At 35.7% G+C, this 13,200-nt stretch overlaps 1 protein-coding gene across 3 annotated transcripts in view; it reads left to right on the top strand.

Annotated features, from left to right (window-relative positions):
- LOC148940713 (ribosome biogenesis protein BMS1 homolog) overlaps nucleotides 1–13,200 on the top strand; it is a 140,523-nt gene that overhangs the window by 52,407 nt on the left and 74,916 nt on the right. For all 3 annotated transcript variants that reach the window (XM_089105312.1, XM_089105311.1, XM_089105310.1), the window contains exons 7-8: nucleotides 4,206–4,334; nucleotides 7,496–7,695. In XM_089105312.1, coding sequence (XP_088961438.1) covers nucleotides 4,206–4,334; nucleotides 7,496–7,695 — 329 coding nt within the window. The remainder of the gene's footprint in view (nucleotides 1–4,205; nucleotides 4,335–7,495; nucleotides 7,696–13,200) is intronic.

Raw genomic sequence — 13,200 nt, 5'->3', positions numbered from 1 at the left:
CGAATCTAAGGGCGACAATTTTTTTTCCAGTGAAAGCACCAAACAAGGTATTTTTAATGAGAATCCCTCTAAAAAGGTATTTTTCTAAATCTAGTGGGGGAGGGGCAAAAAATACAGGGGAAAAAATGCCCTCCTCCAATTGACGCCACTGTTTCCCATCCATTTTTTGAAGATTTTTTTTTTTCATTTGTCCCCAAATAAATGACCAAAAAGCACAGCACTAGAAAATGGAATCGAACCAAACATTTTGTTTAGCTTCCTGTTTGATATACAGTAGGTCAAATGAATACATAAGACTATCCCTAGACAGTTTCTGTGAAAAAAAAAAAAAATTCTCAGCCTTCCATAGCACAAACATTCCAAAGCAACGTTTGATCACTATCATGACCGTGGTTTCTAATATTCTAATGTTACTTCACAGGCTTTCTATTCTTACAATCTTTTTCAGCAATGAAAAAATACTACATGTCTTGGCTATTCTAGTTTGTGTATCTTTACTGCATCCACCATCTTTAATAATAATACTTCCCAGTTAAGTGAAGCTATCCACTTGATTGATTTGTTCGTTTCCCAACATCATTTTTTCACCCTCACTCAGTCCTAGTCTAAACGACTTAATCTTCTTAAATTCATCAGCTTTGAGAAAGTCTTCAAACAATTCCAGACTGACTGCTTCTTCTCAGTTCCTTAAAACGCCAGTAACATATCTTGCTACTATGTCATCTGGTTGCATATTCCAAGTCATTGGCAATTTTATCCATAGTCTTCATTTGATGTCCTCTTAACTCAGACTTTAGTGGCTTCTCTACTTCCCTTACTTTCCTCTTATTCGCATAATATCTGTTACTCACGAAAAAAATTATTCCATCCATCTTCTATCTATATTATCAAACTATAAACTTCTCAGTTTCATATCCAACTGTTCTTGGACAGTTACTTTCAAATTTTGATTCTGAAGTCCATCAACGTCCTAACTACATAGAGTGTAGTTAACTTTCTTAAATTTCAGCTTTAAATTAACTCTAGGTACTATTAGATCACAGTCTTTTTGGGAATTTGACAAACAAATTTCCAGGGAAACTCTTTTTTGAGAAAAATGTCGCGAATCCTTGTTTGAACCTTTTCTTTCAGCATATTTTTCTTAAGGCCGTACTATCTTAGTTTTCGCCCTATTCCTCTTTAAAAAATAAATTTTCAAAAATTTTTCTTCCTTTTTGGGTCTTGCTAGACTACAGTCTACACTGTATTAAAATTTGAGCGTGATCACAGAGAAGCTATTACTTCTCCAGGGAGGAGCCTAGAAATTTTTGAACAGTCTGAAATGAAATTTCCTCCGGTTTGACTGAAATTTTTATAAAATTTAGCATCTTCTAAAAGGACATCATCCCTTAAAAATAATAGTGTCTTAGATATAAGGCAAAAATAAGCAAGGGGTTAACAACTTTCGACTATGTATACTACAATTCTTGTCCTATCTCCCTCTTCAATTTTTTAGTTTAAGTATTTGTAGACTACAGGCTACATCTTATTGAAATTTCTACCCTATGGCTATTCCGGCTCATCCATGCCACCACTATTCCCTTTTTTCTCCATACTTTCGGATGTCCACATTATACGAAGTCGAACTGCGCAAAAATATACCACTCGATTCGCTATTCAGCGCACTTTGCAAATATAACAGTCATTGCCGTCGTAAATTCTATTTTGAACTTTATATCGACTATAAAACTATTTCTATTGCCCTCTTTTGAGAGACACTTCTTCTCTGATCCAACTAAAGCTTGACGGTATAGCTTTTAGTCTAAGAATATCTAAAATAAAAAAACTATTTTTTTCGGGAGGGGGTGTATAGGGCAAGGTTCATAGTACACCAAAGCCGAACGTTGCTGATCCCTTGTTTGGTTTTGCCTTAAAGGCCTGTGACGTTCTTTAAAATTTTTGGCGTTGGGGTTACATAGAGCTGAATATTAAATTACGTTTTGATTCCTCCTTATTAGAGGCTGTACTACTGCTAATTCATTGCAGCACCAAGCCACCTGAGGAGCTTGGCCTATACATACGGCACCAAGAATTTTTGTATTTATTGTTGCTGTTTTATATATTATGTCCGTTTTTGCTATTAACCGTCTTTCTGTGGAAGTTATCCCAATGCTATACACTAAGTGAATCAACTTTATGTTTAATAAAAATACAGTGTAAATAAAGCAGAATACCCATCAATAATTGAATTTTCTATCTGCGCCGTCTCAAAGTTAGCAGTGATAATGTACCCCTCTTGATTTTATCTGTATGACAAAGTTGCATATGTTTCGTGGGAAACTTTCAGAGAGGTTGGGGATAAAACCTGTATTTAAGGCCCAATTTCAGCATATACTGACACCACCTTTTTTGTATAATCGCCTAACTTTGACGAAAATATTTTTATCAGGTTTATTTGTTTATTTGAAAAAAGCTAAAAACGAAACACTTATTTTTGTAAAAGGGACATGAAAAATGACCAACAAACAAAATGTCTATTAATTAGATGTGGTTGAGATTTTCAGTCGAATACTGATTTGAGTCAATTTCAGTGAGATGCTAAAAAATATTTTTCTTTGTAAGAGAAAGGCCTTTTTAATTTTTCCACGTCTCTCCAATGCATCATGTTAATCTTTTTTCCTTTTTTTTGCTTTTTTTTACGAGGCAAAGAGAGCTCATTCGATTAACGAACGGAAGTTGTTTAGCGGCAACCTGCTATTTCTGCCTCACCGTATGGTATTGGGCCAAAATTTGAAGATCCGGCGTTCGAAAGATCAAAATAATTTGCCTCTAACTTGACATGATCATTCCAGACCAAGGGGAGAGGCCCCAAATTATCAATCAATCAATATCTTTATTTCCCAAAAAAGCACACAAGGGTTCAATATGGAGTAGATGAGAAGACAAAAAAAAGGAAAAAGAGAGAAGAACACACTAGTTACATTTATAGCGTAAAACAACAGGCAGAACAGACAGAGGAATCGTTGTTACATTTTAGTATAAATGTGGGCATGTTATATTTTATTGGTTTCAGAGTCTTAAAGGGGTTTTCAATCCGCGTGATTGAAATGGCCAAATCGAGATTCTTTGCCCGATTATAATTGGACCCTTTGACTGAAAAAGAAAAGCTAGGGCTTAGGGTCTGTTCTCCTTTAATCACCCCTCCCCATCGCTTCAATTTTGTATCCGTAAAAATATTTACTCCATTTTTGAGTAATGATCAATCTGATACTATTTAGGGGATAGTCCTAAATATTTATTTTAATTGTTACAGATAATTTAAGATAGTTGTGTGAATCATATAATTTATTTAAGTATAGTCCTTAATTTCAGTAAAGTAGGTGTTTCAATATTCAGGCCTTGTAATCAGAGGCTGATATTGGTATATATATGTCCAACATGTCGACACCTTAGGCACTAACAGCCAAATATTTTGAGTTTAATTCAGCCTTTACCGAAAACCTAATATTCATACAGTTTTTTATGTAGTTTTTCTTTCTTTGGATACCAGTATATTTTTAACAATCAATTTAGTTGTTTTTTTTATCTTAAATGTAAAAAACTTTATTATGGTACTTCCCTTTAAATCTGTTTTTTACGGTTTTATTGAAAGTCAATTGGCTAAATTAAATTTTACATTTAAGCCATTATTTGCTTTTCAACAAAGCGCTAATGGTGCTCCAGCCTTTGGGGGAGGGGATTAAGGTGCATTCTTTTGTTTTGGTAAAATTTCTGCACATAAACATTTCTGACAATTCATTTAGTTTAACTATTTTAAAAAGGACATTTTCGTTTTTTTTTCTTTTAGATCTATTCCTTTCAAATGTGTAGAAAATAGAGTAATTAAGCAAGAATGATAAAAAGAAAAATGTTTAATAGATCTATATCGTTTTCAGTAAAGCATTGACGACAGTTTAGCTTTTCGTGGAGTTTGTGGCGTGGCAATACCATACTTATTTGTGCTTTAATTTCTCGATGCAAGGCGTTCCAAACAATTGTTAAAACGTTAGTTTCTCTATTTCAAAGACCTTTCTTTCGTCACTGTTTTGTTCCTTTTAAATCTATTCATTTCAAATGAATATAAAAACCAAACGACTTAAAAAATAAGCAAATAACTGTCTATTCAATTAATACATTTAGTTTCCCCTGTGATATGGGAATGATTAAAATATGTGCTGTGTTTATAGTTGATCGTTTAGAAGACATAACTCCTCCTCAAGATCTTCATTTGGACCCAAAATGTGATCGTACCGTTTGCTTTTATGGTTTTGTTAGAGGAGTCAACTTTAAGAACCACTGCGGAGTTCATATTCCAGGTTTGTAATTCTTTTATAGTATGCACACTCAGCATCATGTTCTTTAACTTTTATTACAAAAATGTATTTCATTATAGTCTTGTCTTTTTATTAATATTATCATAGCAGTAAACTTTAATGCTGCGGCAATTATCTCAGTATTCGTTTATTTTGATTTATAAATCTTGCTTCGATTAGTGACAGTCGTTATTATTTTTTCGCCTTAAGTTGTTAACCAATTTAGAAGCCATAATAATTAAATACCTATTATACTGCTTGAAAGTTGGCAGTGGGGCTGGTGGAGAATGGGTGTTCGTTTGGCAGAGGGCTAGCAGAATGAGACCAGCCTGCTGGTTAGTATTATAGTTCAATTTTTTCCATTACTCTTCATTTGTTTGTGTCTTTGTTTATGCGTGTTGTGTATATGATCAGTTGTTTTCAATTAATTCAACCACTTGGCGCAGGTCAGCTGACTATCTAGCAGCGTTTTTTTTTCGTTTTTTTTTAGATTTAATTATGCGTTATAGTATGAAAGGATTCACACAGCAGGGATTAGATAATTTGATCGATTTAAATCTAACTTAATCTAAGCTTGATAAATATTTCTTTTAATTAAATTGAAGGCAATTAGTTGGTTATAAAGTAGGTTTTTTTTTCGTACTTTGTTCAACTGAACAAATTTTATTTGTTCTTGAACAAAAAGTGATCTTTTATTCATGTTTTTTTTTTCTTTGGGGTTTATTCGGTACATGTTTTTACTGCCTGATTTCGCCCTCTATTATATATGATAATTTAAAAACTCACTTCGTCACATTTATTCGTTTCTGTGTATTATTATTGTTCAATTTCTTGTATTATTTTTAACCTACGAGCTTAACTTTTGTTGTGCTGCTGATTTTTTTTATTATTTTGATTTATATAATAAATTATTATGGTACTACTACTACTTATGGTTGTAAATTAAAGGGAATTTTGAGCTGAAAAATCTTTCTCGCTTTCCTACTCATTTTTGTAGAATTGTATCTAATGTAAAATACTTCACTCTTTTTTATTTAATATGATAAAAACTAACAAAATTATGATATACATATTTAAACAAGTTTGATGTGTTAGTACAGAAATATATTCTTCTCTTAAAAAGCAGTTTTTATAATGCGCAAGCCTTAGTTGAGATGGAACTGAATATGACTATAATTTGCTAGTATTTTCATATTTATTTATTAATGTCAAACGCGGTAAACTTCACAAAGCTTCAGGCACGAAAATATAATAACCATCTTAGAAAAAGCTGACATAAACTCTATGACAACATCCTCATCACAAGAACGACTACCAGAGTAAAATTATTCTCCAAAGGGAGCTCTGTGGAGGTTGATATTATTTTAAAGGCTGGACCGTGCTAGTCGCAACAGATCTGACGGGAGTGCGTTCTGAGTGTTCCACACACGGCTGGATTACGAGTTTTTGCGGAATGTGTTTGTTAGTTGAGCTCTGTAACCTCAGAACCGAATACAAGGTAGCTACGCTCTCTGCACTCTGTAGTGGTAAGTTAGATGTCTTATGAGTTTGGTGACCGTACGTTGCTCTTTCTTGACTCTTATTGAGTGGAAACATTTCAAGTTTCATGAGTAATAGTCAAATATTGGATGTACAATGGAGACATACAGTGTCATCAATGAATGAAGGTAGAACTAGAAGAATATGCACTTTAGAGATAAATGATTGGTAATATGCCAGATGGGCGACCTATGATACATGATTCTGGAGCTTGAGACTTGAGTCGAAGCAAGCCTCAAGGTCACGAATACGCTTGAGATTGATTTACCATCAATAAAGTAATGGTAATGTTAAAAAAGTCTACTCAGACAGTGCACAGCGTTACTCTCAGTCTTGTTAACAAACATCGGGATTTTCGTGCTCTACTGACACAGAGCATTCAATTATTCTTGAAGTAGCGAAATCTTATGTTCATTCGTTACGGATCTCTATACCTTCACATTATCTACGATAAAGGCAGAAGATCACCGGTTCAAGCCTGCTGTGTTGTCTAGCTTCACTTATTACTGGCAAAGTATCTCCTACTTACAACGTCTTGGGTTCTGCGTAAAGGTAATCCGTTATCCATGCTTTAGTTGGAGAAATTTGTCGAACGCTTTGAAAAAGTCAAAATAAATACGCTCAAACTTAATATCATTATCCGCCTTTGAGTGGAAATCATTAATTACTTCCAGAATTTGAGTTTTGAAAGTAGGCCGTTTGCGGAACCCTTGCTGAGCAGGGTGCCATAAGTTGTTTGTCTCAGAATGTGCCAGGATTCTGCGCACCAGAACTTTCTACATAATACGGGGAAAAATAAATGTCTGTAAATCGGTCTGTTTAAGTGGGATGTTAATTTAGTTAATTTTTAAAGTTATTTCAAAGGAAGTTCCTGCCCAAATCCCGATTACTGTTTGCACTTGCGGAAACTTGATGTTCTTTAAGAAGCCCGGCAACTTGTTAAACATCTTGTGCTTCAAAATCTTATATATTGAGAAATATTAACAGTTCCGTCTTGGACGTTCAGTGGCGTTTTGGTGTCGTTTATAATTAATTTTGTCCGTGATATACTCCACACTGTTTTGTGCTGGACTATTTTTAATCCTGCCTGTAGAAATCTCACGTCAATAGTTGCTTCACCTGTTCCGAAACTAGTTTTGAAAACTATTCTGAACTTTAATGTGTAAGAAATCTGACTGTTTGAATAGAATGTAGCATGTCTTGAACAATATAATTAAAATAAAAGAATTTCAAAATGGAAAATCTACAATTAACATAGCGCAGTAGATTGTTTGAAATTAGCTAAAAAAAAAGAAAAAAAAAGGTACTACCTTTCGCCATAAATACTGTCATATAGTCTACTATAAAGCGGAATGAACAAAGGAACAAAACAAAAACCTATTGATAGAATGCAGCTGTATCTCAGTTTTGACGGAATGGATTTCCTTTTTGGGATGTACCTTTCCTTTTCTTTCTAATATTTTGGCCTTTGGCAAAATAGTTTACACAGTTTTTATAATTACACAAATATTAACACAGTTTTGTCTTGTTTTGAACCTTTTAATATTTACTTTTTATTAAAGAAAATTATTGGTATGCCAATGGTTTGAAAGGGTTATGTACCTTAAGCTCTTTTTTCCCTTTAGGTTGCGGTGATCTACGTGTGCAGGATATGGCTTTCCTACCTGATCCTTGCCCACTCCCAGAAAAACTGAAGAAACGAAGTTTAGTTGACAAAGAAAAATTAATATATGCACCTATGTCTGGTGTTGGAGGCATTGTTTACGATAAAGATGCAGTTTATATTGATTTGGGTGGAAGTCATTCTCATAAGGATCAAAAGCTGGTAAGGATGAATTTATATGCTAAGAATTCAAGTATGATTGTAGTTTCAAAAGGCTTACCTTCACCTCTTAAGTTATCAATGGAGAATGCTAAGTTTATTTGTTCCGTCTATTTTTGGCAGAACTTTGCATCTACGTGTGATTAAAAAAAAACAAAAAGGGGTCTTCTCAAATGAAAGTATAGAGCGACATTAAAGTTTAAAACGAGCAGAAATAATTTTGTATATGAAATGGGCTGCCGATCTCAGTCCCCTACTCTTTATGCTAAAGTTTGACTTTTTGTCCAAATATCAAAACAAGTACAATAAACTCTCACGTAAAGAATGAGGGAGGGTGGAGGAGTGGGCAACCCCCTCATATACGGAATGATTTCTGTTAACTTTAATTGTCAACGTTGCGTTTTATTTTTGTTTGAAAAAACCTGTTTCTCTTTTTATTTACTTTTTGTTCGTTTTTGAAACCATACCCGAAATGTGAGGAGAGCTACAGCTCCATCAAACCTGGCTCTTCAAATCAAGTTTCAGCTTTTGCAGAACAATGCCTCGAGAAAACAAACTTTTTCTATTTTAGTGCATTTGCTTTTACCATTTGCAAAAAAATCTGTTTACTTTCTTTGATAGCGTAGCTTGGGTACACTTACGCTATTTTGATTTGGTTAAATTTTAAGAGCAGAAGTAGCCTCAAAAGTTTGAACATAATACTCTCAGTCGTTTTTGGGATACTGCTGAGATGCCTTATTGAGAATTAGTATTAACACAGTGCATTTTGATTTAATCTTAAGGCAACATTTAGTTTTTAAACATAATAGGCAAATGGGAGGGTGGGTGTGGGAGGGGGTCGAAGATTGTGATAGCATTTTTCTTCTAAGGCATTTTGTCTCTCTTCTTCACTTTCATTTCTGATTCGTTCTGATCTTTGCTGTTCCTTGTCTTCTAACAGCACAATTCTTTGTTTTTTCACTCAATTTTTGACACGTACTGATACTCGCTTTCTGGCGATTGACATAAGTAAGCGTTTAATTCAGCTGATGGAATAAGCTTTAGCGAAAGTCCTATCCTTGTATGGTATACAAGATAAATACATTAAAGTGATTAGTGCTATGTACGAAAATAACATTACTGTGGTTAAGGTAGGAAATTAGGTCATTAGCTGGTTTCGTGTTAAATCAGTAGATAAGCAGGGCTGCGTTCTATCCCCATTTATATGGATCACTTTGATGGTCTTTGTCCTAAGGGCCACAGCAAAGGCAATGGAGAAACAAAGAATCAATTTGGGAAGTAAAACTCTCCTAGAATTAAATTATGCTGATAATCTAGGCATTCTAGATGAAAATACTAGCAAAATGAATGGATTTTTAGAGGTTTCGCGAGTTCAGGATGCAAGAATAGGTTTGAAAAGTAACGTTAAGAATACTAAGTTGCTAAGACTAGACTTGGACTAGGACTAGGTGCAAGAATAGGCTTGCGTTGCGTTGTGAAAACAGTTGCGTTGTTTAAGGTATCTTTATAGGTTTGTACTGGGTTTTGCGCCACGTTTTGTTGGCGTCGAAGATTGTGATAGCATTGATCTTCTAACGCATTTTTTTTCTCTTCTTCACTTTCATTTCTGATTCGTTCTGATCTTTGCTGGTCCTTGTCTACTAACAGCACAGTTCTTTGTTTTTTTCCTCCATTTTTGACACGTTCTGATGCTCTCTTTCTGGCGATTGCTTGTAATTCTCACTACCGCTTATCTTTTAACCGCATATTTCCTTGTTCTGGTTGTGGCGTATCTTTTAGCCGCATATTTCTTTGTTCTTCGCTTTTGTTTTTCAGTAGTTTTGATTCTTGCTGCCACTTATCTTCGAACCGTATGTTAATCTGTTCTTCACTTTCGTTTCTGACTCGTTGTAATTGTTGCTGACGGAAGTATTCTGACTGTATATATTGTTTTTTAATTTTCGTTTATTATTACTTTAAACATTTTTTCAATACCCTTTACCTTAGATTGTTCTTGCCACGTTTGAGGGTCTAGGTTTTTCAATTGTCCTCTAGGTGTTATGAAACTACTTAAAAGGTCTTTTATAAATAGACCCATTCAACTTGGTATTTATACTTAGCTATGTTCATTTTGTAATGTTGCATGTAATTGAGGCAAAATTCAGTTTTGCCATAGTCTTTTGTCAATTTTCATAGTCTATTGACATAGTCTTTTCAGGGAAAAAGAAAATAATACTTTAAATCTTTTTGTTTTTTTAAGACTTTATAGTTTGGCCTGCTTATTTGTATGATATAGAAAACCGCTCAGCTGTTTAGTGCAGACATCACCGTCTTGAATTAAAAGACGAAGATAGTAGAATGTGATTCTGCCCAACACATCTAATAGTTGACCAGAAATGGAAAATTTAAAATCATTCACAAAAAAAATCTGCTTATTTTATTTGACAAACTGGATGCACTTACACTTTTTATATTCGGTTAAATTTTAAGAGCAGAAGTAGTAGAAGTAGTTTAATAGCAGAACTAGTTGCCCTCCAATCACTTTTGACTATTAAAAAGAGCACTAGCCCTTTGAATTTCCAATTGAATGAGCTTTTTTTTTAAGTTTATACGACAGCGCCTTCTTTAAAAACCTTATATGCCCCCAGGGCATAACTTAAAACCCTTGCCCTGAGGGCTGTGGGGGAGCATCCTCCTCAAAAACATATTTTATATCTGGAAATCAACTACGCTGAACAAAATGGCGATCTCAAAATTTTGATTGGATGTGTTTGGGGAAATGGTGTGTGTGGGGGGGTCTAGTTCCCTCCAATCACTTTCGACTATTAGAAAGGGCACTAGCTCGAATGAGCATTTTTTTAAGTTTCTACGACAACGCCTTATAAAAACCTTATATGCCCCCAGGGCATAACTTAAAACCCTTGCCCTGAGGGTTGTGGGGGAGTACCCTCCTCAAAAACATATTTTCTATCTGGAAATCAACTACACTGAACAAAATGTCTATCTCAAGATTTTGACTGGTTGTGTGGGGGGGACTGAGGGGCGTGGGGGGGGGACTAGGTGCCCTCCAATCACTTTCGACTATTGAAAAGGGTACTAGCCCTTTGAATTTGGAATCATATGAGCCTGTTTTGAAGTATATACGACAACACATTCTGCAAAGATCATTATGCCCACAGGGCATAATTTAAAACCCTTGTCCTGAGGGCTGGGGGGGAGTGTTCTCCTCAAAAACATATTTTCTATCTGGAAATCAACTACGCTGAACAAAATAGCTATCTCAAAATTTTGATTGGATGTGTTTGGGGGAATGATGGGCGCGAGGGGGGCTAGTTGCCCTCCAATCACTTTCGACTATTAAAAAGGGCACTAGCCACTCCAATTTCCAATCGAATGAGCCCTTTCTGAAGTTTTTACGACAACTCCTTCGATACGAAGTGCCCTGGTGTGGAGAAAAAAAAAAACAAAAAAAAAACAACACATTGTGCCCACATCGTTCTTTACTTAGGCAGCGCTAGCGCGCTGCCTGTGAAAATATCAATCCTTCCAATCACTTTCAACAATTAAAAAGGGCACTAGCCCTTTCAATTTTCTATCGAACGAGCCCTTTTTTAGTTTTTACGACAACGCTTTCTATAAATACCTTATATGCCCCCAGGGCAAAAATTATAACCCTTGCCCTGAGGGCTGTGAGGGGTTGTCATACTCAAAGACCTAATTTCCAGAACTTTCAACTACGTTAAACAAAACGGCTATCTCAAAATTTTGATTGGATTTGTTTGGGAAAATGGTGGGCGTGTGAGGAGCGCTAGTTGCTCTCCAATCACTTTCAACCATTAAAAAAGGCATTAGCCCTTTCAATTTCGAATAGAATGAGCTCTTTTGAAGTTTCTACGACAACGATTTCAATAAAAACCTTATATGACCCCAAGGCATAACTTACAACCCTTGCCCTGAGGGCTGGGGGAGGGGGGTTGTCATCTTCAAAGACCTAATTTCCAAAACCTTCAACTACGTTTAAGAAAACAGCTATCTCAATATTTTGATTGAATGTGTTTAGGGAAGTGGTGGGTGTGAGAGGGGGGTTAGTTGCCATCCAATCACTTTCGACTATTAAAAAGGGCACTAGCCCTTTCAATTTCCAATCGAATGAGCCCTTTTTGAAGTTTCTACGACAAGGCTTTCTATAAATTCTTATATGCCCCAGGGCAAAACTTAAAAACCTTGCCCCGAGGGCTGTGAGGGGGTTGTCACCCTCAAAGACATAACTTCCGGACCTTTCAACCACTTTGAACAAAATGGCTACCTCAAAATTTTTATTGGATGTGTTTGGGGGAATGGTGGGTGTCAGAGGGGGGTTATTTGCCGTCCAATCGCTTTCGACTATTAAAAAGGGCACTAGCCGTTTCAATTTCCAATCGAATGATTCCTTTTTGAATTTTCTACGACAACGCTTTCTGTAAAAAAAAAGTTATATGCCCCCAGAGCATAACTTACAACCCTTGCCCTGAGAGCTGTGGGGGGAGTTTCATCCTCAAAAACATAATTTCTGGAACAAAATGGCTATCTAAAAATTTTTATTGGGTGTGTTAGGGGAAATGGTGGGTGTGAGAGGGGTGTTAGTTATCCCCCAATCACTTTTGACTATTAAAAAGGGCACAAGCCCTTCTAATTTCGAATCGAATAAGCCTCTTTTGAAGTTTTTAAAACATCTCTACCTATAAAAACCTTATATGCCCCCAGGGCATAACTTACAACCCTTGTCCCGAGGGCTCTTAGCGGGTTATTATGCTCAAAGACCTAATTTTTAAAACTTTTAACTACGTTGAACAAAATGGATGTCTAAAAATTTTGAATGGATGTGTTTGGGGAAAAGGTGGGCATGAGAGGGGGGTTAGTTGCCCTCAAATCACTTTAGGCTATTAAAAATGACACTAGCCCTTTGAATTTCCAATTGAATGAACCCTTTTTCAAGTTTCTACGACAGCTTTCAATAAAAACCTTATATGCCCCCAGGGCATAACTTACAACCCTTGCCCTGAGGGCTGTGGGGGAGTGTCATCCTCAAAAATATAATTTCCGAACCTTTCAACTACTTTGAACAAGATGGTTATCTCAAAATGTTGATTTGATGTGTTTGGATAAATGGTGGGCGTGGAATGAGTGTTAGTTGCCTTCCAAACACTTTTGACTATTAAAAAAGGCACTATCCATTTCGATTTCCAATCAAATGAGCCCTTTTTGAGGTTTCTACGACAACGCTTTCTATAAGAACCTTATATGCCCCCAGAGCACAATTTACAACCCTTGTCCTGAGGGCTCTGGGGGGGGGTGTCATCCTTAGAGACCTAATTTTCAGACTTTCGAACTATGTTAAACTAAATGGCTGTCTCAAAATTTTGATTGTAGGTATTTAGGGAAGTGCAAGGCGTGAGAGGGGGGTTAGTTGCCCTCCAATCACTTTCGACTATTAAAAAGGGCACTATCCCTTTGAATTTCCAATCGAGTGAGCCGTTTTTGAAGTTTCTA

Source organism: Artemia sp. Qi Xiang Cuo, chromosome 19 (genome assembly GCF_049724085.1).
Source record: "Artemia sp. Qi Xiang Cuo chromosome 19, ASM4972408v1, whole genome shotgun sequence".
In the NCBI taxonomy this organism is placed as follows: Eukaryota; Metazoa; Arthropoda; class Branchiopoda; order Anostraca; family Artemiidae; genus Artemia; species Artemia sp. Qi Xiang Cuo.
This window is presented reverse-complemented; position numbering and strand designations above follow the sequence as displayed.